General features: G+C 55.3%; 2 protein-coding genes and 1 long non-coding RNA gene across 6 annotated transcripts; 1 reads left to right on the forward strand and 2 right to left on the reverse strand.

The window, feature by feature from the left end:
* The first annotated feature begins 6,300 nt into the window (after positions 1–6,300).
* Positions 6,301–22,778, forward strand: WRAP73 (WD repeat containing, antisense to TP73). 3 transcript variants are annotated; one of them, XM_061185081.1, is made up of 12 exons: positions 6,301–6,416; positions 9,750–10,027; positions 10,416–10,532; positions 16,616–16,688; positions 17,953–18,056; positions 18,787–18,873; positions 19,171–19,305; positions 19,390–19,467; positions 20,823–20,928; positions 21,502–21,627; positions 22,016–22,207; positions 22,442–22,778. In XM_061185081.1, the coding sequence occupies exons 1-12, from the start codon at positions 6,359–6,361 to the stop codon at positions 22,582–22,584; spliced, it is 1,497 nt and encodes a 498-aa protein (XP_061041064.1). In that variant the 5' UTR covers positions 6,301–6,358; the 3' UTR covers positions 22,585–22,778. The 3 variants fall into 3 exon arrangements, with proteins under 3 accessions (XP_061041064.1, XP_061041065.1, XP_061041066.1); XM_061185082.1 differs by having other exon boundaries at positions 6,301–6,427; positions 9,750–9,902; positions 22,442–22,776; XM_061185083.1 differs by lacking the exon at positions 22,442–22,778 and having other exon boundaries at positions 22,020–22,148.
* On the reverse strand, positions 10,341–22,520 carry LOC133087614 (uncharacterized). The gene is made up of 4 exons (XR_009700418.1): positions 22,425–22,520; positions 15,403–15,530; positions 15,091–15,207; positions 10,341–10,444 (listed from the first exon to the last, which is right to left on the reverse strand). It is a non-coding gene; the product is annotated as an uncharacterized LOC133087614 (long non-coding RNA).
* Positions 22,779–23,404: 626 nt separating the features above from the next.
* TPRG1L (tumor protein p63 regulated 1 like) lies at positions 23,405–27,460 on the reverse strand. Of its 2 annotated transcripts, none has more exons than XM_061185085.1 (5): positions 27,170–27,460; positions 26,974–27,065; positions 26,721–26,897; positions 25,741–25,894; positions 23,405–24,720 (listed from the first exon to the last, which is right to left on the reverse strand). In XM_061185085.1, exons 1-5 carry the CDS (start codon positions 27,380–27,382, stop codon positions 24,526–24,528), a joined length of 831 nt encoding a protein of 276 aa, XP_061041068.1. In that variant the 5' UTR covers positions 27,383–27,460; the 3' UTR covers positions 23,405–24,525. The 2 variants fall into 2 exon arrangements, with proteins under 2 accessions (XP_061041068.1, XP_061041067.1); XM_061185084.1 differs by having other exon boundaries at positions 26,974–27,068.
* Between the last annotated feature and the right edge of the window lie 411 nt (positions 27,461–27,871).

Genomic DNA, 27,871 nt, shown 5'->3' on the forward strand with positions numbered 1-27,871 from the left:
AACCAATTACATTGAATTATGGTTATTCTAGTGGGTTGAATGGCAACCCCCCCCAAAAGATATGTCTACCCAGAGCCTTAGAAATTAGGGCCTTTGCAGATGTATAAGATAAAGATCTCAAGATGGGATCACGCTGGATTAGCGTGGGCCCTAAATCCAATGACAAGTGTCCTTATAAGAGACAGAAAAGGGGAGACACAGACACAGAGAGGAGGCCATGTGAACACGGAGGCAGGGATTGGGGTGATGCGTCTACAAGCCCAGGAAGCTGGGAGTGAGACGCAGACGGATTCCCCCTCAGAGCCTCCAGAGGGAACTAGCCCTGCCACACTTGGATTTGGGGCTTCTGGACTCCAGACCCTGAGAGAATTTTTTTTTTAATTGTTTTAAGCCCCTTAGTTCGTGGTCATCTGCTATGGCAGCCCCAGGAAACTAACACAGTTATGACGATATTTAAAAGCAAATTTGGGGGAATTCCCTGGCGGTCCAGTGGTTAGGACTCCGTGCTTTCACTGCCGAGGGCGCAGGATCAATCCCTGGTTGGGGAACTAAGATTCCACAAGACGTGTGGCTCAGCCAAAATAAAAATAAAAATAAAATAAAAGCACATTTGTGAAATGGTGATGATGGGGCTTCAGGTGGCACGTCTGGCGACTCGTTTCAACTCAGTGACAAGCACAAATGAAATTTTGAGATGTCCGTAGCAGCTGCCACGCACACTGAAAATATCAGTGATTCCGTTGGGAAGAAGTTTTGTTCTCTTTAGGTCTCTGATTCGGGGGAGCATCTCCAGGAAAAAAAGCACTTTTGAGGAGCAAATGTCTGGTCTGCAAAGGAATACCCCAGCCAGAGAGCGGACACAAGGGTGGGGACAGATGGAAAGTTTATGCCCACTGGTGCAGACTCTCAGAGCCGGCTTCGGTGAAAGCTGTCTTTAACTTGAACCCCGACGAGCAGAGGGAGATTTTCTTGTACAGAATCAATTTTCGTCTGCGTTACACACAGAGAAACGATTGTCCAGGCGTCCTATGTCCTACTTAAGAAGGCAAATTTAAAAAAGAAAAGACATTGTATGTTCTGGCTACACACAAATGGATGCTGCTAGTTCCAGATGTGTTTTCCATGTTCTAGAAATCTGGGCAGGACATGGAATCACCTGACAGCAATTTGCAGGGGTAAATTGTCACACAGTGTTCTAGGGACACAATCCCCATCGTAGTTAGGCTTTTACCATCCAGACAGAAGCACGGTCAGGGTGACAAGTGACCACTCCTCTCAGTTTCTTTTTTCCTTTTTGCTGTGTGAAGCTAAATCATCAGAAAATGACTAGTTTTAAAACATTGACTCAGCACTCCCACCGAAACGCCCAAATTGGAAAATAAAGACGTGCCCTTCCCTTTTATGGGGGCTGGATAGAAGAAACACACAATTGAAGAATGTTTCTGGGTTTTGTTTTTTTGTTTTTTGGTTTTTTTTGCAAACCCAAAGTTCAACCTGTGTGCAATATCTTTTATACAAGTCTCTGGAGGATAAATTCCCCTCGAATTTGGTGACCGGAAACTGTCTCCCAGTTAGATGAACATGCAGCTTCCTTTCGCCACCAATGAAATGATTTCCCTTTTGGGTGTCAGAATCTCGGGGTGAATGCCGTCCTTGGCTACAGGCAGGACCTCCGCCAGGTCCTGCCCCCAAATTCTCAGTCTCTCCTTTTCCTCGCCATCTTGGCTGTGTCGTTAGCATCCCACTTGTGGATGTGGGTAGGGCATACCCTATAAATAACTACTAAAGGAGGCATCCTTGCTGCAGTACCCCTGCCAGAGGCCATCAGCCTCCACCCAAACCACAGGCAGATTCCTGCCTCACTGCCAGCCATTCCGTTCCCCCCGACCCGCTCCCAGGGGAGACCTGTTGGCTACTAGGGAACTACGCCCTCCACCTCGCCAAGGACTTCTGGTTCGCCAGGCTCTGAAGCAGCACCAACAGCCGGCACTATGGGCCCACCTGTGGGTGCCAGGCATCATTTTAAGCACTTTAGATATGGCATCTTGGTTACTGTTCTCCCAATCCTCTGGGGCAGGGGCTATTACTGCCCGTTTTTACAAATGGGTAAACTGAGGCTTGGAGTGGTTAGGTAACTTGCTCAAGGTCCCTGGCTTGTAAGTGGCGAAGAGGGGATTTGAACCCTAACATTCTGACCTCCACACCTACACGATTAACCACTGCACCATACTGGCCCTTCCATGGGGCTGCCCTGCGGAATTTGGAGACAGCTACCCTGTTCTCCAGAACCTTCACCAGGACTTCGAGACAGGGCTGAGCTTCCTGTGGCCATTCCTCTGGTAGCCTCCTGCTGACACCCTGGCAGCTTCTGGTACCCGCCCAACTTTGTATCTTATTTTTTAAATCACATGCATAATCCATACATTCATATGTTGCAAGTTTTTAAATACTGTCTTTTTGTTCTCAATACAATTCTTTTTTAACTTTTATTGAGTAAGTCGAAAGACGGGTGCTGGATTTTCGGTATACAATGCATTTTCCCCCAAAGCTAATTATTAAGGTTAAAACAAATAAACAGCAACAACATCAGCAAACAAAACAAAAGAAAACCATTGAGCTAATGGCTCCCAAATGTCCAGTATTTAATAAACAGGCCACAGTATACTTGGACCAAATGACCTCTGGTCAGAGGTGAACAGCGCACTTCCCCCGCCCGTCCCCCCCACAGCCCCTTGCTGATTGACAATGGTCTACCTGTCACCCATGTATTCATGCACACACGTGCATACTTTGTGCAAATCCACTTAGGGACCAGACAAAAATACAAGCTGAGTAAGAAGGCAATAATAGCTACCCCCCCCACCCCACAGTCCAAGGCCTAAAAGGAGGGTGAGTGCCACGCAAGGAGGACCAGGAGAGAAGGGATCCAGGAAAGAGGTGTCGTCTCTGGCCAGGCCGGCCGGCCCAGGGACCACATTCTGACCCATCCTTTCCCCAGTTGGAACAGACTCAGGAGACAGACAGGTGGGGCACCCGGGCCAACTCAGGGCCACCAAGAGATGCCGCTCTGGAACCTGGCTCCTTGGTAACCCACTCCCTGGGACCAGCTTAGGGGTCATGCCCAGTTCTCCGGGTCCAGGGGAAGACCTGGGTTTCACTCAGCCTTGTGAGGAGTGGGGCGGCTAATGCCTCCGGATCGGTAACAGCCCTCGCGGGTGCAGAGGGAGTGGGGGCCGGCAGGGAGGGGCTCGTCAGCAACAGGCGCCTGCACCCCCGAACGAGCCTCTCCCCGGGGTCGCATTCTCCACGTCCCCTTGAAGCGGAGGTGGAGAGGGGTTAACCCCAGGCAGGCCCTCCGGGAATCCCAGGGAGGCTGCTCCGGGCCCCAAAGGCCGCCGCACTGCTGGCAGGACGCCGCATCTCCTGGCCGGCTGGACTCCGACCCGGGCTCCCCGCTGCCCCACGTGCCCCGCCCCAGGAGCTGGTCGGACTCGGGGTAGCTCCCATGTCACCCTCTCTCGAGTTCGTGCACACGGTCTCCTCTCACCAACTCCCAGCTTCGGAGCCGCGAGCCCGTGCGCCGGCTGCCCTGAGCTCAGGCCCCGCCGGCGGAGCCCAACCGCGCCCAAGCCCCTCGCGCCAGGTCCCCGCGCTGCCTACCTGGTGCCGTCGGAGCCCCAGGAATCTATGCCCTAGCCGGCCCCGGCTTCGCCGCGTAACCCCTTCGGGGGCGCAAGGCAGGCGCGGGCCGAGAGGCGGGTGCAGCTGGGCGGGCGCGGGCGCGGGCGCGGGCCGCCGAGGCGGGTTATATGGGCGCGGGGAGGGGAGGTGCCGCGGGGAGGGGTGGCCGCGGGCGTTAGCGCCTTCCGTAGCCGGCCGGCGGGAAGGCAGCGCGGGCCGCTCAGCCGTTGGCAGGAGGAGCGCGGGGCGGCGGGGCCAGGCTGGGGCCAAGGTTGCCGCCCGGCGCTCCGCCCCCCCAGCTGGCCGCGTCCGAGTCGGGGTCCCGGGGCACGCTCCGCCCCGCCTCCTTCCCGCCGCCTTTTGGCGCGCGTCGCCCCTGTCGGCCCCGGCGGGGCCTGCCTCGGGCTGATCGTGGGCTGGGCGCCGGGGCCCTGCTGCTGCGGAGATGGGACGGCGACCCTCGACCGGCTTGGGAGCGAGGGCAAGGGCGCGCGGGAGCCGGGGTCGGGGCAGAGATGCAGACTCCGCGTCCCGACGCCTTCCTTTCCCCGAGACATCGCATCTTCCGGGTCTCCCTCCTCCTCCCCCACCGGCGCGGGACCTCTGCGCGCCGGGCGCTGGGAATCCAAGGGGAGGGGGAAGGGCCGCGCATCGTAGGGGCGCCGCCGCCCAGGTCTGCGGAGTGTCCGCACTGGCTGTGACCTGCTAGGGACAGGGGTGAAGGTCGCGACCCCAGGATCCGGGGTTAAATGGAGCCGCTTGCTTCCGGGTGGTACTAGCCGGGCTCCTTCGCCCCGGAGGGCGCGCCACCTACACCGCTCACGCAGCGGAGGTCACGGCCTCGCTTCGGCCCCGGCCCGCATTACGGATCCGCGGGGACCCTCTGGACGCGACTCTCTCGGCCCCAGCCTGCTTTCTTCCTGGGCGGAGGATGTGCCCACGGCCCCCAGGGAATAATAATTCTGTATGCAAACACTCCCGGGTCGCCGCCGACCCCACCCCGCCCCCGGCCCCCGGGGCCGGATTCCGTTTCGCGTTGCGCAGGTACGCACGGGTGTCCACGGCGACACGTGGGTCGTGCACTGGGGATGGCTTTCTATGCGCAGAGACCGCCTCAGGCGAAGACTTCCTTCGGGCCCCGACACCTGTGGCTCCATGGTCCGGGTCCCCCGCAGGGCAGACGGGGTCTGCAGGGCTCTCACCTAGTCCTAGGGCCTCGGCTGGAGAACCCGACACGCTGGCGAATTTTGAAGGCTCTAGGCGGCGGGCACGTGCTGTACGCTGCCTTCTGGTGCTCAAGGGACCCGTTATCTCCCTCCGACCGATGCTCCCAGGCCAGGGGAACCCACGCGGCAATGTTGCCGTGGAACTGTGCGCAGCCCCGGACTGGTGCACGGCGTCCGCACCTCACCTGGCCCGTCTGGCTGACTGCCACACACCTTTATGGCTCACCTACTGTTTGCAAGGTGCGGGGTAAGGGGGGGGGCCCAAAGACGAATCACAGACAGGGTTTGATCTGGCCGGGGACAAAAAAAAGGCCGGCACCGCCGAGCAGGACGCCAGCACGCATCCCCTACCCGTTCGTTCTGGGAAGTCGGTGGGCTTCCGCAGGGCGAAGACGCGGGCCCGGCTCGCGGAGGTGCGAGGAGGACCCGGGCCGGGTCTCGGTTCTCAGAACGCAGGGGCGGGGTTGGGTGTCAGGGCCCGTGCGATCTTGGGGCGGCAGAGGCGCCGGCAGGGCCTGGCGGGGATGTGGGGGGAGGCTGCTGTTGGGTGAAGAGGACCCGGAGTCCCTAGTGGGCGAGGGGACAAGGCGCTCGCGGGGCAGCCAACAAGGTCGGCAGAGCCAGCGTCGACGCAGCTGCTCGCTCCCGTCCGTGCGGAGGGCGGGTGCGGCGGGGCCCCGGGTCCGGGCCCGGGTGTCCTTCTCCTCCTCGCGGGTCCGAGCGCAGGTGCGCGCGTGAGATGGACAAGCGGGTGCGCGCGATCCACGCGCTCTCCGTGCGGAGCAAGCGTCAAATTAGTTCTCTCCTGGATCAGAGCAGCTCCTGAGCCTGAAGTGAGGGCCTTGCTGCAGGCATGGTTGCCGGATTTAGCCAAAAGACAAACAAAAAAAACCGAATATTTATTCATACTCCATGTATAAAATATACGTATTATGCACTATATTATATATTCTATACACAAGCGCATGTTTATGTTTGAATACATTTACATATAAATATGTCTTTACATTAAATATAAATACATGAATATAAATACACAGACACACAGGACGCCAGTTAAATTTGAATTTCAGATAAGGGGGTAATTGTTTAGCATAAATACGTGCCATGTAGTATTTGGGAACATATTTATCCTAGAAAATGATTCGTTGTTTATATGAAATTCAGTTTAAGTGCAGTGTCTGCATTTTATCTGGCAACCCTAGCTGGAGGGGACCTCCCCACACCCGAGCACCGGCGGGAATCCCGGGTGGGACGAAACGCCGCGTCTCCTTTAAGGCGCGGCGGCGCGCGGGGCGCCGGGTGGTGAACTACAAGCCCCACAATGCCGCGCGTCCGCCCGGAGCCCTGACTAGCTGCGGCGCCCGCCCTCCGTCACTTCCGGCCGCGGAGGGGCGGTTGCGGCGGGTCGGACAGGCTGGGTTTCGCGGGCGTGGGGTACAGCGGCCGCCATGAACTTCTCCGAGGTGTTCAAGCTCTCCAGCCTGCTCTGCAAGTTCTCCCCGGACGGCAAGTACCTGGTGAGCGGCCGCGGGGCCTGGGCCGAGGGTGGGCCCTCCGCGGGCAGGCGCCTGTCCTTACCGGGAGGCGGGGACCCAGGGAGCGGAGAGCGGGGCGGCCGCTGGGCCCGGATGGACGGAGCTCGAGGGTCTGCAGGTGTGGGCCCCGGGCAGGTGCTGCAGACAGGTGACCCTGGGAAGGGGACCTGGGAAGATGCTGCAGCCTGGGAACCCAGGAAGCCGCCTGCTGCCTGCACCTGGGTTTCCATCTGTTAAAGGCAGGTAAAAGCAATGCTGCCTTCACAAATTTGAGGACACAGGAGATATCGGATCGTTGTTGTTAGTTTGTCACAAAAGGCAGGTATATAGTCCTGTTGGCTGTAAACTGGTGCAGTGGTGCAGCTGCTTGTCGCCTTTCCCAGCCCTCTTCACCTGTCTCTACTACATTCCAGATGAATGATTTTGATAACTAGCATTCTATGCCCAGATAAAGAGAGTTGTCCGCACTCCTGAGATTTGAGCTGCTGATTCCATGGGTGGCAGAATGCTTCTGACATCACTGAGCTGTCTTGTACATGAAGGTTAGGTTTTGAAATACACCAGCGTGACCCGTGTATATCCTCAGAATCTTAGGGTGAGGGCATGTGGTGGGTGAGGGATAATTGGCATTGGAAAGATATTAAGAAGAAAAATTATGCTTTATAAAAAGTGTACTTAGTTTCATTAATTAGTAACTCATGCTTCCTGATTCTTTTTTCAGTTCGAGCTTTGTTAACATTACTTTCATCCTTATCTAGTTCTTTGAGGATGGATGTACATGTTTGCCTTCTTTATGGAGGTTTTGTTCTAAATCACATAATATGGCATTCATCTCCAAAATACAAAATGTCTTTAGCTTAAATGGCACCCCAAAAACCTTGGTATATTCAAAATACTCCCCCATACGTTAGGGTTCCCCCCCCCTTTGGCCATTTATGAAAATTCTAGTGAATTATAAAGAGAGATTATATTTTCTCATTTAATTTTGGTACTTTTTTGGTTTTTACAGCAAAATAATCAGATATTTCTGATTTAAATATCATGAGCAGTAGGCAGTAATGTTACTGGAACAATGTTCTTCAAAGCTCTATCCTAGGTGCTGGAAAAAGTAGGGCCATGTTGCCATTTTTAATATCTTGCAACAGATTTGATACGGTTTTTCCAAGTGTTGCTACAAACATTCCATTTTGTAAGGAGTTTATTGTAACTGATCACAGCTTTCAAAGCTACAATATGAAAAAATAGGTACAGGACACATAGTATTTCTAATCTGCAATCCCTCCCCCACTCTCCTTTTCCCATGCAGAACTCATGTGGCTTTTTTTTTTTTTTTTTTTGGCTGTGTTGGGTCTTCGTTGCTGTGTGCGGGCTCTTCTCTAGTTGCAGCGAGCGGGGGCTACTCTTCGTTGCAGTGCACGGGCTTCTCATTGCAGCAGCTTCTCTTGTTGCGGAGCACGGGCTCTAGCCGTGCGGGCTTCAGTAGTTGTGGCACACGGGCTTCAGTAGTTGTGGCTCGCGGTCTCTAGAGCTCAGGCTCAGTATTTGTGGCACACGGGCTTAGTTGCTCTGTGGCATGTGGGATCTTCCCAGACCAGGGCTCGAACCCGTGTCCCCTGCATTGGCAGACGGATTCTTAACCACTGCACCACCAGGGAAGTCCCTCTTGTGGCTTTTTTTTAATGGAAGTTTATAAAACAAAAATCCAATAATCCAGTTTGACCTTGATAAATACAAAAATGAAGCAATTAACATTTAAAAGTCAGTTTTTGATTTTTGAACTGTGAGGTACTCTCCTATTAGCAGATATGTTTACTCAATCATAGAAATTATTTGCTTGGATTTGGATATTATTAACAAATATGGACATAAAGTAACTGTATTTTTAAGAAAACTGTATTAACACTTAAACTTTTCAGAGTCAGGATTAAGAATAAGTTAATATGGGTGTGTAAGAAACCCCCCCAACCCTTCTTCCTATGAGTCCCACACGACTGCCACACTCAACACTTCTGACACATCTGGTCACCAACTGTGTGGCGTTTTTCCCCCACACCAAGCCGTTCTCCACCGCGCCAGCTGGGTGTCCTACAGTTTGACTGAATTCTGACACTGTCTACCTGGAGAGCGCCAGGTCCCACAGGTTAGGGGCTCAGTCCCACGAGACTGCTTCCTCCCCCTCCAGACGCCAATTGCAAGTCCAGGTTGTCACCTGTGCTTCTGACCAACTGGCTATAGGTCAGAGGTTCCATGATGTCCTCTTTGGGTTCCATTAATTTGCTAGAGTGACTCACAGCACTCAGAGAAACACGTTTACCAGTTTATTAAAGGATATGGTAAAGGACACAGACGAGCAGCCAGATGAAGAGATACACAGGGTGAGGTCCGGGGGGCCCTGAGTGCAGGAGCTTCTGTCCTTGTGAATTTGGGGGTGCGTCACCCTCCGTGTCTGGTTGTGCTCACCCCCCTGGAAGCTCTGAACCCCGTATTATTGGGATTTTACGGAGCCTTCATCACATGGGCCTGAGCCATCATTAACTCCATTTTTAGCCCTTTTTGCTGAAGAGAAAGGGGGCTGGGGCTGAAAATTCCAAGTTTCTAATCTTGGCTTGGTCTTCCGGGTGACAGCCCCATCCAGGAGCCCACCCAGAGTTGCCTCTCTAGAACAAATGACGCTCCTGTCACCCAGGAAATTGCAAGGGTTTCATTCAGGAGCCCTGTGTCAGGACCTGGGGGCAGAGACCAATATGTCTTTTCTGTTCTCTCATCACAGGTAAATGAGCATTCATGAAGCGTCCTTACACTTGCAGAATTTCAAACCTGTATATTGACTTTCTGTTGCTTAGGCTCCGAGTCAGACATTGAACAGAAGGGAACTGCGTTTCTGGGGTTGTTCTCACCAGCAGCCCTGAGCCTCCCTGCTCACTCCTTACAGATTGTCTGCAGGTGATAAAAGCAGAGAGGGTTTGGTTGTTTACAGATGAGCCTTTCCCCAGTGCTGTTTCCTGCTTCAGTGTTAGTCGGACAGTGAAGAAAGTAGAACATGACTCCAGTGGAGAGTTTTAAAATAATACTTTCTCCGGGGATTTAACAGTTTGGGCACCTGGTTTGTACCTTTCAGTTTTATCTTCCATTAACTCATCTTTGTTGAGAACGGGCTGTCCACGGGATGAGCACGAGGCCATCTAGGCCAAAAGCGTGTGTGGAGGGAGAGAAGGAGGCAGCCCCTGGCTGGAGCGCCGCGCTGCCGCCCCGAGAGGACCCTCCTCCAGAGCCCACACCGCCCGCCTCTCTCCTCCCTTTCCAGGCTTGCTGCGTCCAGTACCGGTTAGTGGTCCGGGATGCGAACACCCTCCAGATCCGCCAGCTGTACACGTGCCTGGACCAGATCCAGCACATCGAGTGGTCGGCCGACTCGCTCTTCATCCTGTGTGCCCTCTACAAGCGGGGGCTGGTGCAGGTTTGCGGCCCGAGGCTCGGACGCCCCCCGTACCGGAGCGTAGCCCCCGCGAAGGGCCTCGTCCTGTGCCCTGCCGGTCTGGAAGAAGAGGCAGCACAGCTCAAAGGCCGTTTTCTTTTAAAATTGTAATAGTTCACTCATAGTTTAAGTACTTTTAAGATAAGAAGACACTTAAGTGTCCTTGATCCGTAACCAAGTTAATTCAGTAACAGGCAGCGTTCAGAGGGCAGCCCAGCAACTCGCTCGTCCTGTGTGGGAGCGCTGAGATGTGTTTTGTTGTAGACCCCAAACCTAACTAAGTGAGGTCTCAGGGACAGCAGAGGGTTGAACCCTTCGAAGCACGACAACACGCTGTCACCGAGAAGCGTGGCTTACCTCTGTGGTGCAACCCAGGCCCAGCCCTTCATGCTGGAAGGTTCCGAGGGCTCGCCCGTGTTTGCCTCCACACAGCTCTTGGCCGGTTGTCTTCAAGCCTACGTAGCACACTGACTCGTCTCTCTCTTGTGACTGTAGGTGTGGTCTTTGGAGCAGCCAGAGTGGCACTGCAAAATAGACGAGGGTTCGGCAGGGCTGGTGGCTTCCTGCTGGAGCCCCGATGGGCGCCACATCCTCAACACGACGGAATTCCACGTGAGTGCGACGCCCCGAATGCCCCCTCCTCCTGAATCACTTGGGAGCGTTAGAGTGGGTGGTTTGGGGGGAAGGGTATACGTCGTAAGTGGTCAGAGCATTATAAGCCCATGAGTGTTGTTATGTAATCTTTTTGACCAGTTTTAATGAAAAAAAAGATTTTTTTAAAAGAACAGCTTAAATTATATTTTTAAGGATTTAAACAGGTTCTTTGATTCAACAATTGAAAATGAACTTCAGTATGAACAAATTTACATCTTCCCCTCAAGACATCTGATCTGTGTGTTTCTAACCTCAGCATTCATTTCCTCTTCAAGCCTTGGGCTTACTTGGGACATGGGGCCCTGGGCAGGAGCTCTGAGTGCGAAGCACATTTGAAATCTGACGGTAAATCAGAGATAGCTTGGGTGGTGTGAACGCATCTCGTCAGTGTGTCACATTAGGGGATCAGGGAAGGCTGGGGTGATGTGAACACATCTCGTCATTATATGGAATTTGATGTCTGCCAGTTTAGGCCATTGGGGAGGGAGACAGCAAGTGAAGGGGGCTGGTTTCTCCACGTTACACACGTTGACATTTTACAGGGCTGTTGGAGAGAACTTGAGCTGTTCATATAGCCTCATCTAAAAGGCTTCATGCTTATAATTCTTTGGGCCCAAATCCAGCCCCCAGACGGGCACCTGTCAGTGTGAAAGAGAAACCGTGCTCCTTGGACAAGGTTCACTGACAGGCAGCCTGTGCGCTGCCGTGAGGCCTGAGAACGGAGCACTCAGGACTGCAGGGTGTCTGTGGGCCCCACCTCAGCCCGCGGGGCCCCTCGCTCTGCACTGTGCATTAAGCATGTCCTTACTTACCTTAAGGTCTTATCTGTGTGTGCGCGTGTATGTGTGTGCAGACACCATACACTATGGTGTGCATTTGTCTAAAGTTTGCTTAAATGAAGTCATACTCTGTGTTCTGTTGTGGTTCTTTCTTCCCCCTCGATATCGTTTTTGAGATTCATCCACGTCGAGGGTTTGACTGCTTCTTTCAGTCCTTGTAGGGAAGGTCATGCCACGGTTTAAGCAGCCACCCTGCTGGTGCTGGGCGTTGGAGCTGTTGCGGTCCATGCTGCAGGGAATGGATGGTGGGCGTCTGCTCCAGCCCGTATCCAGGCATTCTCTCTCGGACGTTTGGGGAGGGGAGGTCGCCTGGTTGTAGGAGATGCGGTTTGATCAGGATGTTAAATGGATGCCAGTCCAGTAGAACCGCAGTGGTACTGCACTGTGGTTTGCATTTTCACTTCTCTTAAGTATTGGTGACGTCGAGTTTCCATATCTTATTTTATACACACCCACGCACACACTTAATTTAAATATGTGTTTCAGGTTCACGTGGAGTTTATAATGGTGGTGTCAGGAGTGAATCCGTTTTTATCTGTTCCCAACAGGATTTGTTAAGAAGTCCGTCTTTACCACCTGTGTCGAGAACTGAATTTCTTTACACCGACGCGATCGGCTCCGGTTTTCCATTCTGTGCCATCGTCGGCCCTTTTCACTCCTGTGTTACAGGATGTTAACATGTAACAGGGCTGGGCCCTCCTCACTGCCTCTGCTCTGCCAGGTTTTCTCATGTGTTTTTGAGGCTCTGTTACTAGAACTGTTACAAGTTTCATGGTGAATTGAGCCTTTTATTATAATAAACTGTTCTTCACGTCTCATAGTTTTTTCTGTTCTGCAGTGTGTTTTGTCAGATGTTGGCATCAAATGCCATCCTTCCTTGGTTAGGGGTTTCAGGGTGTATCTTTTTCATCCTTTTACTTTCAGCCTTTCTGTATCCTTAAATTTTAGTATGTGTGTTGTAAATAGCCTGTAGTTGGCTTAAAAAAATAAACCCAGACCGGAAAACTTTTTTTCTATCTCAATAAAGCCAATTGGAACTATTATGAACAGCAACATTGACCCACTTTAAGCGTGTGGACCGTGAGCTGGGACACGTAGCCGCCGCCCCAGTGGGGATGGAGCGTGCTTACACGACCCAGTGGGCACCTCCCGCCCTCCAGTCATCCTGCTGCCCACCTCTGGCCTGCTTCCTGTCGTTCTTGGTTTACGGTTCAGATTCCACGTGAGAGGGGCCACGTGGCTTGCAGAGTTTTGTGTTTGGCTTCCATCACTCGGCCTCATGCTCTTCTTGAAATTCGTCCGCGTCTGTGGGCATCAGCTCCGGTTTCTCGGAGCTGAGTGGTGTCCCCATGCGGATTCCCCACCCTGTGTGTGTATCACCCACTGGCCGCTAGAGCTGTCGTGAATATCCTCAGACGGGCTGTCTGCGGACACGGGTTTTTCTTTCTCTCGGGTAAAAACCTGGAGAGCGGGGTGCCGGGAGGTGTATGTTTACAGCTTAAGAAACCGCAGACTCTTTTCTGCAGTAGCCGTGCCGTGTAGCCTCCCCCAGCAGTGCAGGAGGTTGTTCCATAGCCTCACTAATGCCGCTCATCCCAGCCTCTTCTGCTAGGCAGTCTGGTGTGTGCTGGTGTCTCATTGTGGGTTTTCTTGGTGATTTCCATATGACTAACGATGTTAAGCGTCTTTTGTGTGCCCATCATCCTGTAGCTCTTGTCTGTTCATATCGTCTGTCCGTTTCTTTATTAGGCCGTTTGTCCTTTTGTTGAGCTGTAAGGTTCTGGTTACAAGTTCTTTGTCAGATACACGTTTAGTAAATATTCTCTCCCGGTCTCTGGCTTGCTTTTTCATTTTGTTAACGGTTTCTTTTGAAGAGCAGTCTTTCATTTTGACGGGGTCTAATGGATCAATTTTTTCTTTTATCATTTGTGCACTTTGTGTCTAAAGAAATCCCTGCCCAACCCAAGATCACAGAGTTTCTTCTGTTTTCTTTTAGAAGTTTTATGATGTTAGCTCCTAAGTTTAGATGTGTGATTTGTCTTGAATTTCTGTCCTTTCCCCACTTTGCACCTTTGTCAGAAATCAGTTGCCTGTAGGTATGTGGGTCTGTTTCTGGACTCTGTCTTGTTCCATTGATCTCTTAGTCTGTCTCTGTGCCAATACCACACGCTCCGGATCACTAAAGCGTAATAGTAGGTGTGGAAACCCAAATCAGTGTGTTTTCCAATTTTGTCCTTTTTCAAAGTCGTTTTGGCCATTCTGGGTCTTTAGTATTTCCATATCAATTTTGGAATAAATTAGTCAATTTCTAAAAAAAAAAAAAAAAATTGTGCTAGGATTTTAAAATTGAGATTGCATTGAATCTGTAGACCAATTTGGGGATAATTGCCATCTTAACAATACTGAGTCTTTGGATCCATGGACATAGGATACTTTTCGTTTTTTTAAGTCTTTAAAATTTTTTTCTAAGCAATATTTTCATTGTACAGATCTTGTACATATTTTACAAAATTTATTCCAAAGTTTTAAATTTTGTTGTATCAGCTCTTGACTCTGCGTCAGCCCAGGGGAAGAGCCGAGGGTGCTCAGACAGGTGTACGAGTGTAAACCTGGAGGGATTCGACCTCTGAACGCAGTCCCACTTCTCCCAGGAGAGGGGAGCCGCACATCCACACTGATAGAGAACTCGGTGCGCTGCTGTCAGCTTGCTGTGTTTCTTGAGTTAATTTTCCGAACAATCTCTGAGTTGGAAAAGGTCATTTTAAGTATTTTTGCTTAAGTACTGGAATTTTCCCAGTCACCGGCAGCAGCGATCAAGTATAAAAATGTACTTATTTTTTACATCAAGACAACTAGAAAGTGTTGTGGAAAAGGAGATGAGCTAAGGAACTCTTTCTCAAAAGTGACTGTTCTCTGGCGAGATTAGCGTTTCAGTTCACCCTTAAATGTGGCAACGCCTGAAAGCACAGCCCAGCCCAGATGGGGGTCCTGCTGAAGGGCCGACACCTTGGAAGGACCCTTGGTGGTGACGATGATGCCATGGGACCAGACCTGAAATCCCAGGTCAAGGCCCCCTGGCGTCCGCTTTCCCGCAGCAGGATGTGTGGGTGGGCACAGAAGCGGGCCTGGTCGGCCGGCCCTCACAGAGCCTGCCCTTCAGCCACCTCTGACCTGTCCCCCTGCGCTCTCCCCTCCTGCGGTGCTGCCACCTTCCTCGGAGGGGAGGCGGGTATTTATCTGCCTCTTTCTTTCTCACTGGATTTGTTAAGGTTACACACAGTTGGGTTTCTTTTAACGGTTTTTGATGGGGGATGGCGGGGGATGGCGGGTAAAAATCAGGCTTAAGTGCTTTGTGTCTTTTCTGCCTTTAACAGAGAAGTGTGGATGGGGCAGGGGATGGGGGACTCCCAGCCAGGAGCGCCCTGGGCCTTCCCTCCTCTCCCTCACTCACCTGGAGGACAGGTGTTCCAGGCCAGATGGCGCCGGCGGTGCGTGTCCAGGTGGATTTAACACCCAGACCTGCTGGGCTGGGAAGGGTGTGCCTTTCCACCCTCCTTGGCCTCTGAGAGCAGGAGGTTTTACAGGGAACAAGCCTGTCCTCAGGGTGAGCCTCGCTCCTGGGCCGTGCCTCGTCTGCATGCCCTGGTACCTTTTCCTTAGATGGACAAGCGCTTTACCTTGAGTACAGCCCAGAAGTGCCGCCAACCCTGCAGCTTGTCTGCATCCCTTGTCTCCCCTAAATGCCGCGTGAGCTTTTCACAGAGGCAGTTCAGGACATCAGATTCTTCTCTTTCCTAAGAGACAATGTGGAGAAAATGCAGTTAATTCATTTTTTAAACCTCCTAAGCTAAAAAAGAAAAAGGGCCTAGCTTGCAGGAATCACACTGGTACAGAAACGCAGGGCCCTGCGTTTTACTTCATGTGAAGTCCTACAGTTTTTAAAGCTGTGCTTATTTGTTGAAAGCAGTTTTCCAGCCCCTGTTCCTTACCTCACAGCCACGCCTGGTAAACACAGCCTCGTCCGTGTCCACTGGCCTGGGGGCTGCGGGAGCTGGAGGTGGCAGGGCGCCCAGTTCCCCTCCCTGACGGCCGATGGGAAGGGTGTGGACATGCTTTTCTGAAACAAACATTTGGAAACACCGGTCAAGGGTGATTGTTCACGTTGAGGCTCCGAGGGAGTCTGGGACGGCTCCGGCAGCCCTCCACGTGCCTGGGTGCAGGGGGGCCTCGCCTGCTCACAGGGCCGGGGTGACAGTGCGGAGGCTCTGGGTCCCCCCCCCCCGCCCCGACCCCGAGTGCAGCTCCCCGAGCCCAGGCGTCCATCCCTGGAGCACTCGCTGGTCCCTCACTGACACGTCTGCTTCCGGCCGTTTTGCAACAGCCCGGGCAGCTATCGCTACCCGCGCGATGTGCCTGCAGTGGGTCCCCCAGAAATCCTCCGCAGAGGCCTCCGTGCGGGGAGTCGGGCCACTTACTGTCCCTGCTAGCCTGGGGCTGCCCGGTGAGGCAGAGCCGCTCGCCCCTTCATCTGCTTCAGGAGACTGAGGAACGTCCTATGTGGCTTCCCTCCTAAACGTGTTTCTCTAAGTAGCATTTTTAGGTTTATTATTATGTGAAAACTGTGACTGTAGCATCCCCCCACCCTTATCCGCAGGGGATGCCTTCCAGGACCCCATGGATACCTGAAACCCCCTACAGCACTGAACCCTCTATATGCTGCTGTTTCCTATACGGATATGCCTGTGATAAAACTTATAAATTAGGCCGAAAAGGAGGGATGACTGCACTTTGAACTAAAACGCACTTATATTTAACTTTGTGTCACTCAGATAATATTGTCACAAAATGAAAACCAAGCACCAGGAGCATTAAGTTTAACAAACATGGGAATTCCCTGGCAGTCCAGTGGTGGTTAGGACTCGGCGCTTTCACTGCTGTGGCCCGGGTTCCATCCCTGGTCGGGGAACTAAGATCCCGCAAGCCGCGTCGCACGGCCAAAAAAAAATTTAAATATAACAATCGTAAAACGTGAGTTTGACACACTTCAGACAGAAAACACCACAGGACTGCTGATGCGGGTACTTCTGCGGGGAATCTCTTGCTTGGGTGCTGACGATCTGGTTTAAGACTTGGAATGGTCTCTCCAAAGACGCTAACTACATGCTGTTTCCTTTCTCTTTTCCCTCCCGTTGCCGCTGGCAGCTGCGGATAACCGTCTGGTCCTTGTGCACAAAGTCCGTGTCCTACATCAAATACCCTAAGGCCTGTCAGCAGGGTGAGTCGGCCAGAGGTGCTCAGAAGCCATTTCTCTGTCGCAGTTTGGGGTTTGGGGACCTTTTTACCCTGGAAAATTTCAAACACAGGCAAGAGCTACCTCAGCCGTGTGTCAGCTCATAGCCAGTCTTTTTTCTCTATACCCGCCCCCCCCCCCCAGATTATTTTAAAAGTACATCCCAGACCTCCTAGTGAGTCCTTCATCTGTGACCATTCCCACCTGTGTCTCCAGGGCTTCTCCTTTACGCGATGTCAGCGACTAAGCAGGGTACTGTCCTTTAGGGCGTCAAAGAAGAAGGACTTACACGTAAACCCTTTACATCTGCTGCCGGACCGGGCGCTCGGGTCCCTCCAGTTCATGTCAGCCTTGCACCCCCACCTCACACGCCAGATTCTGAACAGAATCCTCCACTGACTTAACTCTGTGAGGCCTGGAGTGGGGAAATGGCGACTGTCACGCCTGGGCATCACCGAGGAGGGCCAGGGGCACGTGTCCTCTGTGCCGGCGGGGATTCCACCCCCGAGGGTTTAGCTGGACCCGAGAGCCAGTCGGGCGCCCCACTCTCTTGAGTCCTGAAGTTACATTACGGTCTTTCAGTTAAGAAACAGAAGGAAGCGGTACATAATTTGAATGATTTTTCCATTTTTTGTCTTGCCGTCAGCAGTTTGAACCTCACATGTGAATGGTGTGCAGTTGTACACTTATTTTTTATTTTTATAGTTTGGATATTAGTGTCTCTCCAGATGACACACACACTTCTTGGTGGAAATGACAGCTCTGTCATTTAGGTGTTCTTTTGACCCATGAGGTATGAAATGTGGCCACGGGCTCAGTTCGCTAATACTGACCCAGAAAGTACAGTCTAGTTGCAGCCAGATTCTTACCTTGAATTGACTTCTTCCAAATTTAAATTCAAAAGTAAAAATAGGAAATGTCATGACAAGCCTGCTCTGAACCAGCTGAGTTTCCTGCAGTTAATTTTCTAAGAACACAACACTCCGTAGGGCACCGCACTTCCCAGTAATGTTTTGGGGCTCACTGGGGCTCAGGTCACTGTGTTTCTCTCGCAGGTTCTCTGCAGGTCAGAAGTCTGAGCAGGGGTGTGGAGACCCCGCCCTGTGCAGACACACTCCCTGCTGCGGACGCCGGGCTCTGTGTGCCACGTCCCCCTCGTCACACCTCTGCTTTCTCTTTCTCATTCTCACTTGAAAACCACTGCTGCGATCCGCTTCTCGATCCCGGGACCTTTCACTCTTCTCGGCAGGAATAACCTTTACCAGGGACGGCCGCTACCTGGCCCTGGCCGAGAGGCGGGACTGCAAAGACTACGTGAGCATCTTGGTCTGCAGCGACTGGCAGCTCCTGCGGGTGAGACGTGTCCCCACCTGGCAGCGGAGCGACCCTGGGGAGGGCGGGGAGGGGAGAAGCGCGTTGTCTGAGGTTCCAGGGCGTCTTCCGCGTGGTATGGAGCAATGTGATTCCACATTCCCAAAGGCCGGGCGCTGCCTGTAACCACGTGGCGCGCACACCGGCGGGCGTTCGTAGGACGTGGTGGGACGGCGCGTGCTCGCGGTGTGTTCACAGTTGACAGGCCACCAGGTTGGTGCCACCTCCCTTCCTGTTGGTTCCGTGGTATTTGCATGCGTGTGGCTGCCTCAGGCGGAGGAGTGAGCTGGAGTTTAACACTGACCACCTGCCTGTGCGGGGCAGGAGGCCATGGACACAGACGCACAGGGCCGGGCAGGACCCCCGGATGCCGTCAGACGGAGGCCTCCTCGACGGGGCAGGGGTGTCCTGGGGGGGTCTTGCCTGGGCTGGTCCTAAAGGCACAAGACTCAGCCAGGCAAGAAGGGGGTACAGGCGCGGGGCGGACGGAGGCCTGAGTCACATCGCAGCCACGTGTGCCCGGCCTGGAACCTCCCCAGTGCTCAGGCCAGACGTCACAGCAGGAGGACACGGTTGTACACGTTTCTGTCCGTGGCTAGATGAGCAAGTTAAATGCTGAATGTGTTAACACATCAGTTACAAAATAAACGTTCGTGTATCTGTTGAAGAAAACATTTTCAATTTCATCTCTCCCCCCGCCCGCCTCGGCAAGCACTTTGACACGGACACGCAGGACCTGGCCGGGATCGAGTGGGCCCCCAACGGCTGCGTGCTGGCTGCCTGGGACTCCTGCCTGGAGGTAGACAGCCCCCTCGGGGCCCTTTCTGCTCTAAGCGCCGTCGCCAGTATTTCTCTCACGGGCTCCGAACGCCGAGAGCCTTAACTGCCTCTTTCAGACGTCGAGCTGAGGAGCTTCTGTTGGCTCCCAGTTTCCCCTTTCCCGCAGTGTTAATCACTTTGCTCCTCTAGTTATGGTCCCACGTCCCCATTTCCCGCCGCCGTCGGGGAGGGCAGTGTCCCCGCCCCGAGTCTCACTCCCTCCTGAGTGGCTGCCTTACCCGCTCCGGGTTCAGTAACAATTTCAATGTCTCGGCAGTACAAGATCCTGCTCTACTCCCTGGACGGCCGGCTGCTGTCTACGTTCTGTGCTTACGAGTGGTCCCTGGGCATCAAGTCCGTGGCCTGGAGCCCCAGCAGTCAGTTCCTGGCAGTCGGGAGCTACGACGGAAAGGTGGGAGGGCGTCCTCGGGGTGAAGCCCACGGCCAGTGCCCCAGCAGCGGCTCTGACCACGTGGTTTCCATCCCCCCGCCACAGGTGCGGATTCTTAACCACGTGACTTGGAAAATGATCACAGAATTCGGGCATCCCGCGACCATTAATAATCCCAAAATAGTAAGTCTGGAAGCACGTTTCTGTTTGAGCAATATTTGGGGAAGGGGGGTCGAAAACTGCTTTTTCACTTTCCGTTATTTATGGCACTACAGGTACTTACATCCCCATAACCTTCTGATACTGTAACATTTCAAACGTCAGACTTGCCCAGCGGCCTTTGTTTCTCCTGCCACGTTCCCAAAGGGTCCAAAGCGGTGTCCTTCCCCTCCCCAGCCCCCAGCCCCCACCCCCACGGCTTGCTCTGGGACCAGCTCCTGCTCTGCGCTGTGAACAGGGTCCCCTGCCTGCGAGCGCCAAGCATCTGCTGGGCCACCCAATGTGCTCTGGGCCAGTCGGAGAAGAGCAGGCAGACCCTTGCCCCATGGAGTCTGGGCCGGGGCTGGGAGGGCTGGTGTCTTCCCCGGGTGGGTAGGAAGGCTGCCTGCCAAGGGGTCCTGGGGCAGACACAGGGAGGAGGTGATGCAGGGTTTGGGGAGGAGCAATTCGGGCAGTAGGAACAGGCACAGGAGTGCAAAGTCCCTGAGGTGGGAACAAGCACCCATTTATTCAGCAGGCGCCGGTCTGGGTGCTGGGAGACCTTAGGGACCCGGAGAGACACCCCGCCTCGGGGGGGACAGCAGGGACGGGGACAGACACCCCGCCTCGGGGGGGGACAGCAGGGACGGGGACAGACACCCCGCCTCGGGGGGGACAGCAGGGACGGGGACAGACACCCCGCCTCGGGGGGGACAGCAGGGACGGGGACAGACACCCCGCCTCGGGGGGGACAGCAGGGACGGGGACAGACACCCCGCCTCGGGGGGGACAGCAGGGACGGGGACAGACACCCCGCCTCGGGGGGGACAGCAGGGACGGGGACAGACACCCCGCCTCGGGGACAGCAGGGACGGGGACAGACACCCCGCCTCGGGGGGGACAGCAGGGACGGGGACAGACACCCTAGTGAGTTGTCTGCTGGTGAGGGACCTAAGATGGGTGAGCGGTGAGGAGAGAAGCAGCCGTGGGGCTGCTGTACAGCCGCGAGCCGGTGGCGGTCCTGACGCCGGCAGGAAGTGGAGGACCTGCTGGGGCTGCAGGCACAGGACTGGAAGGTGGCTGGGTCGGGTGGGGCTGCCCCGGGCCTCGCAGGGTTCGCTGGGGGTCCTTCCACCCCACGGCCGGTGCGGTCTGAGGTGTCGGGCCGCTCGCCCTTCCCGTCAGGCCTCCGGTGACGCACGCCGCCTCGCTCCTGGCCCGTCTGTCACCTGTCCCCACTGAAGTGCTGGCCCGCGGGTGAGACCTCGTGGAGAGTGCCCAGGAGGGCGCGGTGAGCGGGGCCATGGCTGCACATCCTGCCCGGGCCGTCTGTCTTCCAGGTGGTGTACAAGGAGGCCGAGAAGAGCCCGCCACTGGTGCTGGGCCGCCTGGCCTTCCCTCCGCCCAGAGCAGCGGCTGGGCCCCTGTCCTCCATGGAGAGCAAATGTGAGCAGCTGGGCCCGCGGTGGGGGCCTTTCTCTTCCCTTTCCTTTCCTTTTATTATGAAAAAAAGTCCTCTGGGTCCAGGGAGATTCCAGATGTTCCTTGTTTTTTCTCAAATCCTCTCCTGTGATGCCTGGTAGCCAGCATCTCTCTTATCTTTGAGCCAGCTGGCCGCCTGGCCACTGGCTCTGTTGACTGAATACAAGCGCTGGGAATCCTAATTTGATGGCTGGTCCTCTGAGGGCGACTTTTTAATGAACAGTGAATTCCGTGGGTGAGCAGGGCCCTCAAAGGGCTCAGGGAGACGCCGCAGCTGTGTCGGGGACCTGGGACGTTACTCGTCCGTAAAATGGCGTCATTAGGGCGTCAGAGGAGCCGCTGGGACGGCCACCAGGCCCTGCAGTGGTGCCTGGCCCGTCGCAGCTCCGGAAACACGGCCTTGCAGGGGAGGGCGCGAGGACAGGCCTTGTGCGCCGCGGCCAGGTTCCCCCTGAGCCCTGTTTTCCGTAAGACCCGCCCTGTTCCTGCTCCGCGCCCCGCGGGGAGGCTCAGGGTGCTCTCTCTTTTGACGCCCAGACGAGGTCGCCTCGGTGCCGGTCTCCTTACAGACTCTGAAGCCTGCCCCCGATAGAGCCAACCCCAGGATCGGCGTCGGGGCGCTGGCCTTCAGTCCTGACAGCTGCTTCCTGGCGACGAGGAGTGGTCAGTGGCCCGTCCACGTGTGTGTGCTGTCCCCTCCCCGCTCCCTCGGGGCCGGGCAGTCGAATGGCTTGAAAGGAGAGTCGGGGTGCGGGTCTCCCGCACGTGCTTCCTCCCGTCCTGCTGCGGAAGCGTCTCGGGTCACTGGGCCCATCGGAGCGGCAGCCGCCCAGCCGCTGCACCTCAGGCCCTGGCCTCTGCTCCCTCTGTGTCCGTTTGGGAAAGAGCTGGGCTCAGGCCGACAGGACTCCCGTGTGCGCCAAGCAGCCTCGGGGAGGGCCCTCCCCCACTGAGACCCCAGGCAGCATCCGTCCTCAGGCGTGAGCGGCACGGGGGCTCGAGCAGGGGAGCGAGGGGTGACCGCGGGCCTGTTGACGTCCTCCTTCCTCAGACAGCGTCCCCACCGCCGTCTGGATCTGGGACATCCGGAAGCTGAGGCTGCTCGCGGTGCTGGAGCAGCTGTCCGCCGTGCGCTGCTTCCAGTGGGACCCGCGGCAGGCCCGGCTGGCCATCTGCACAGGGGGCAGCAAGGTGTACCTGTGGTCGCCGGCGGGCTGCGTGTCGGTGCAGGTGCCCGGGGAAGGTGAGCGCGAGCAGGGACGCGAGCAAACGCAGCCTCGAGCAGAAGGTGAAAGCCCTTCTCGGGAGGCACCTTCCCATACACCTCAGGGCCGCCGGGTGTGCGCACTCGACTTGGGCCCGCGGCTTGTAGCATCCCAGGCCAGGGGGAGCCTTCCCACCCGCTGAACTCTGGGGCTCCAGCTGGGTCACCCTGGAACGCTGGCCTCTCCTGCTCTAACCTCCTGGCTTCCTCCAGGTGACTTCCAGGTGCTCTCCCTGTGCTGGCACCTGAGTGGGGACTCCCTGGCCCTCCTCAGCAAGGACCACTTCTGCCTGTGCTTCCTGGAGACGGAGCAGGGGGTCGGCACAGCCTTCGGGCAGAAGGGTGACCACACGTAGGACCCGTGCGTGATCAGGCCCACGTGGCTCAAGGTGGGAGACCTCGGCTTGTGTTGGCCGCGGGAAAGGAGCAGAGCTTCTTGGTGCAGGGTCTCCCACTGGGGTGGCCCGGAGGAAATGCTTTCCTTCCATTTTTCTATAGCAAGGCATTTTTGTTAATATGTATGGTATAAAACTAATTTTTGTTACTTAAAATAAATATTTGCTAATTCATAAAATGTCTCGTGCTTACTTTCTTCAAAGGTTTAGGTCATGGGAAAGTTTTCTAGGTCAGTTTTAAGTTTGGGGTTCACTGTCTCAGGGATAGTAACGGTGCCCCAAGCGGCCAGTCCCCCTCACACAAGACCCGCCCTGCTCGGAGTCTCCATTCTGTCACCGAACGCTTTAGAGAGCGACCTGCGGGTCCCGTGGGGCCTGTTCTGGAGCAGGAGGGGAGCCCCGAGCACCCGGGGTGGGGTTGTACCTCCAAGGGAGGCTGGAGCTGCAGGTCCTGGGGCGGCTGGGTCAAGGTCGGCTCCCCGCAGGAACCGTCCGCTCTGGCTGTCCACCTGGAACAATCCGGGTGCTTCGGGAAGGCGGCCAGGGCTGAGAAGGCTGGTGGGGGAACGAGGGTTTGTCACCCTAGGTAGAGGCTGGACAGTGCACACCGCTCCCTGGTGGCCACGAGGGGAGCGAGTGGTACAGAACCCTCACTGCGCACAGCGAGGGGCTCAAGACCAGCGCAGAGAGCAGCTCACGCTCTAAGACTCTCACTGAACAGGACGCTTTCTTGATGGCTGCACCTATCTTAATAACTTTAAGAAAGGAATGACACCCACTGTTTTAATGTTTTAACTCAGATTTTAAATGTCTTTACTACAAGACCGAAAGCAAAGGCTCAGGACCCAGGCGGAGTTGTGAGGCAGCCTTTCGATGTGGACAGGCCACCGCATCCGAATCACGGCCATGCTGACCACAGCTACGCCAGAGTCAGAAATGAGGAGGAACCGGCGGGCCAGCAGTTATATCATCATCAGCAGACGCTCCCAGGCAGACCGCTCAGCCATGGATGGGAACGACGACTTCCCCCGGGCTGGCGTCCAGGGGTGAGCTGCGTCCGGAGACTCTGACGGGGTTCCTTTTCAAAAGTGCATTCTTTACGAGCAAACTAAGCAATTCCCTTTTTAAATGTGAATATGACAATACAAACTTAACAGAGTTGACAAAATTGTGTGCAAAGAACTTATCAATGTGACTTTCTCAGACTAATGACTTGTCTTAAAATGATTTTCTGTAAACCTTTTGGGGCCTGGGAAAGATGCCATAAGTATTATTAACACAATATAAATTAATTTTAGAAAAAGTGTGACTTTAGGCCGAACACATATTTCCACAAAAGCCAGTGTCCGTTCAGGAGCTGACAACGCAGACCGTCTCTTGATGAGCTCGTGCCTGCTGGCTTCTTTCAAATTAGCTTTAAGAAAGTGGATTAAATCTCCAAATACAAATTTGGACACCCACTGTAAACAACCACAGGCACTGAGTCTCGGGTACCTCCCTGGATGTAGCGATCTATGTAGCTGCGGTGCTGACAGGGCTATTCCACTGGAATCACGCAACGTTTATTATTAACATGCTCCAGGGCTGGGGTGGGAGGGACCACGGGAAGCCGGATGGAGACCCCAGCGGGGGGGGGCACGGAAACTGAGGTTCTAGGAAGCAGATACCGGCCAGGACGGTGACAGCGAGATTCATTCTGCTTTGTCTGGAGCTCACGTGACCAGATGCCCAGTATCCAGCTAAAGTATACGGTCCATCTGACTATGCTAATCGTGCCCAGACCCCTACAGGTAAGGGGCTCGGACCCTGCCAGCGGCAGTGGAGCTGGCCAGAGGCCTGCCGCCCCCAGGGTCCCTTCGGCCTGGCTCTCCCAGGGAAGAGACCCGCGTGCACATGCGGCGTCTAGAAGCCGATTTTGCCTCTGGTCATGGAATAGCCCAGCTTAGCCTCGTTGTTGATGAAGGACATCAGCCCCACGTAGGTCTCGATGAGGAGGGGGCACTCCAAGACCAGCACGCCACCAGCCTGGCCCGGCAGAGGACTCTCCTTCTGGGCTTTTTTGACAGCTTGGGTTAACAGAGCTTTGAAGCCATCCAACTGTAAAGAGAGAAGACAGGGAGCTTGATCAGATGATCCCCCGTGCGTCTGTGTCAGCCCGTCCCCACCCTGGAGAGATGCCTGCCCAGACGCATCCGGCGGCCCTTGGGCTCATCTCCTCCGCGTCACTCTACAAGCGTCACACCTCACCTCTGCGCTCACCTGTGACTGACCACAGCCAGTCCTCACGGGCCTCACTCTGCCGGTCGACGTGGCTTTGCCGTAGTGACCCACCTACTCCTCCCCACCACCCACCAGGCGGTGAGCAGGCCAAGGTGCACAGCTGGCAAGTGGGGGGCCTGTCGCCAGTCCGGGACCCGGCTCTCACCACCCCAAGGCCCCCTCTCCTGCTGAGCACGCAGACTGCCCAGCTCTACCATGGGCGGGGGTCACCTGCCACACCCCGAAGCCCTTCTGGACCCTTCTCCAAGACGACCGCAGCCACAGAGGACCCCATCATAGAGCTACGCTGACCAGCAGCTGCTAACTACACAGGGCTATTCAGACGTAAGTTAACAAACTTTTAAAAACCAAAAGTTTATTTGGGGCTTCCTCAGTGGCGTAGTGGTTAAGAATCCGCCTGCCAATGCAGGGGACACGGGTTCGAGCCCTGGTCCGGGAAGATCCCACGTGCCGCGGAGCAACTAAGCCCATGCGCCACAACTACTGAGCCTGTGCTCTAGAGCCTGCGAGCCACAACTACTGAGCCCACATGCCACAACTACTGAAGCCTGCACGCCTAGAGCCCGTGCTCCGCAACAAAAGAAGCCACCGCGATGAGAAGCTCACGCACCACAGTAAAGAGTAGCCCCAGCTCGCGGCAACTAGAGAAAGCCCGCGTGCACCAATACAGCCAAAAAAAGAAAAAAATAATAAATAAATGTATGGAAAAAAAAAAGTTTATTTTCTCTGTTTAGCCACTGTTAGTGCTCAGCAGCCCCATGTGGCCACCGTACTGGGCAGCACAGGCCTGGAACATTCCCGTCCCACTGGGCAGCGCTGCTGTTGCTGTGTTCTTACTTGGCACAGAGAGGCCGTCTTCTCGTCCACGCCGGCCATCGGGTGCTCTATGAATGTGGTGTACGGCACATTGGTGGACCAGGGGTTCCATCTGCTTATGAAGGACGGGCGGCTCTGCTTGTCCCACTGGATGCGAATCCCAAAACCTTCTCGCCTACCGAGTGGGAAGAAAGGGACCAGACTCACACAGCAGGCCATGGCGCCTCCGAGCACCTGCTCAGTCGTGGGTGTGAGATTAAAAAGCTGTTCCACCGGTAAAGATGAAACTGATGACATTTCACAACAGTGAAGGACCCCGTGGGGTTGGACAGGAATGGCGTGTCTAATAACGACAGCTTTCAGCACTTTAAAATATGACAAACTGAAAGCACTGTCTTAGTTGTGCTAACTAAACGAGTAATATTTTTGCAAGTTTAAATCCTTTTCCCTGAGCATCTTATTGTTGGTTAAAATTTTGAGCTTATCTTAGCTTCCTGAATTCCCTACCCAAATCTCTACATCAAAACTAAAATATACCGTTTAATTCAACTGAGTATACTGATGTCCAGGTTTCTCATATTTCAGAAACCTCCCTAACAAATGAAGATCAGCTCTTGAAAACTGGCCATTAAACGTTTCCAAATTTAACCTTCAGTAATATCTGCAAATCAAAGCAACACACTACCTTTTTCTTTTAAAAATTAACCACAACAGAGCTTGACATGATAGATGTAATCCTTTCTCGGCAGGAATAAAATGCTGAGTTTGGCTCTTATCTGAAGAATACCCACGTCGGGCCTATTTTAACGTACCCTGAGTTCATTTTACTACAAGACTAATAACTGTCTCTTGTGCCAGAATTCCTTCTAACGCACCCTGCTGGGCACAAGTCACCTGTCTCTACACTCTGTTGCTGTTGAAGCAAGACATTCACTGGAGGCTGGTTTCGGAAGGGCTGACTGGGAGGTCCTGGTGCCGGGCTCTCCGTTCAACACACTTACTTGTTGAGCGATTTCGGGGGAAACTGGAATTCTCCGTAGGAGATGGTGTCCACCGCGTTTAAGGCTACCCTGACCACCTGCTGGCACTGCAGGCTGATGAAGTCGTATTTGCAGATGAGCAGCGCCTGGTCGGTGATGAGCACCAGCCGCTCCTTTTCGTTGTTCCAGTGATCGACCCTGCGGGCGGCAGCGGTCACTTCGGCGCCCGGGGCGCACAGGTGCCCGGGCCCCTCCCCAGCGCGCACCCCCTTACTCGGTCAGCAGCCACACCCCCTGGATGTCGCCGTCCTCCACGGGCCGGACCACCACGCGGATCTCCTCCACCGCCTGCTCGATGGTGCCGGGCTGCTGGGAGCGTGCGGGGCGGGCCGGGGGCGGAAGTCACAGGTCACGCCCGCTCGCCCGCCCCGCCCACCCATGCCCTCTCCCGCTCCCGCTCCCAGCCTCACCCGGAACACGAAATACTCCTTGACGCGGGCGCGGCGCGTGGGGTCGTGGACACTGAGCGGCCACAGCGTCTGTCGCAGCGGAGTGCCAATTCCCGGCCGCCCCCCGCCGCAGCCGCCACCGACGCTGCCGCCCGGCCCGACTTCCTCGCCAGCCGCCAGCAGCGCCGTGGGGCTTGTGCCCGCCGAGTCCACCGAGTCCCGCAGCTGCAGCATCGCCGCGCCCGCCACCGAGCAACCCCGGACCGGACCCGACTCGGCCGCCACCGCCGCTGCCGCCTCCGCCTACGCCGGGCCCTCGGCCCCGCCCCCGGGCCCGCTCCGCAATGAGGCCCGCCGCGATTGGCTCCGCCTCGCCAGCCCCGCCTCAGGCTCCGCCCCTCCCTCCCACTCCGGCCCTCGCTATTGGATCGTCCCCAGCTGTCTTCCGCGATTGGTCCTGCCCGCCGCCGTTCACAATCGCTCCCGCCCTTCGCTGCGCCGGAAGAGCACGCCGCGCGCACGCCCACTTCCTATTTACACGTCCGGGAAGGGCGGGGCCGAGGCAGGTTGCCAAGGCGATGAGGAGGGCCCATGGGAGAGGGGAGTCAGGTGCCGAGCGCTCCTCCCCCGGTAAATCGGGTGCTCGCCCCACCGCCCGGCGTGCGGCGGGCGGCCGGGGACGTCCTGGATCCCCGACCTCCGGCACGACGTCCACGCCCATGT

The sequence above is a fragment of the Eubalaena glacialis genome, chromosome 3 (genome assembly GCF_028564815.1).
Source record: "Eubalaena glacialis isolate mEubGla1 chromosome 3, mEubGla1.1.hap2.+ XY, whole genome shotgun sequence".
Taxonomy (NCBI): domain Eukaryota; kingdom Metazoa; phylum Chordata; class Mammalia; order Artiodactyla; family Balaenidae; genus Eubalaena; species Eubalaena glacialis.

Bases quoted from the DNA above. Each gene is read 5' to 3' on its own strand.
- WRAP73 (XM_061185081.1), top strand. From the start codon at position 6,359: ATGAACTTCTCCGAGGTGTTCAAGCTCTCCAGCCTGCTCTGCAAGTTC. The intron at 6,417-9,749 runs GCAAGTACCTGG...CTCCCTTTCCAG, and splicing joins CTGCAAGTTCTCCCCGGACG to GCTTGCTGCGTCCAGTACCG. The intron at 18,874-19,170 runs GTAGACAGCCCC...ATGTCTCGGCAG, and splicing joins CCTGGGACTCCTGCCTGGAG to TACAAGATCCTGCTCTACTC.
- TPRG1L (XM_061185084.1), bottom strand. From the start codon at position 27,382: ATGCTGCAGCTGCGGGACTCGGTGGACTCGGCGGGCACAAGCCCCACG. The intron at 25,895-26,720 runs GTAAGTGTGTTG...CCCACTCGGTAG, and splicing joins CCCCCGAAATCGCTCAACAA to GCGAGAAGGTTTTGGGATTC. The intron at 24,721-25,740 runs GTAAGAACACAG...CTCTCTTTACAG, and splicing joins AGACGGCCTCTCTGTGCCAA to TTGGATGGCTTCAAAGCTCT.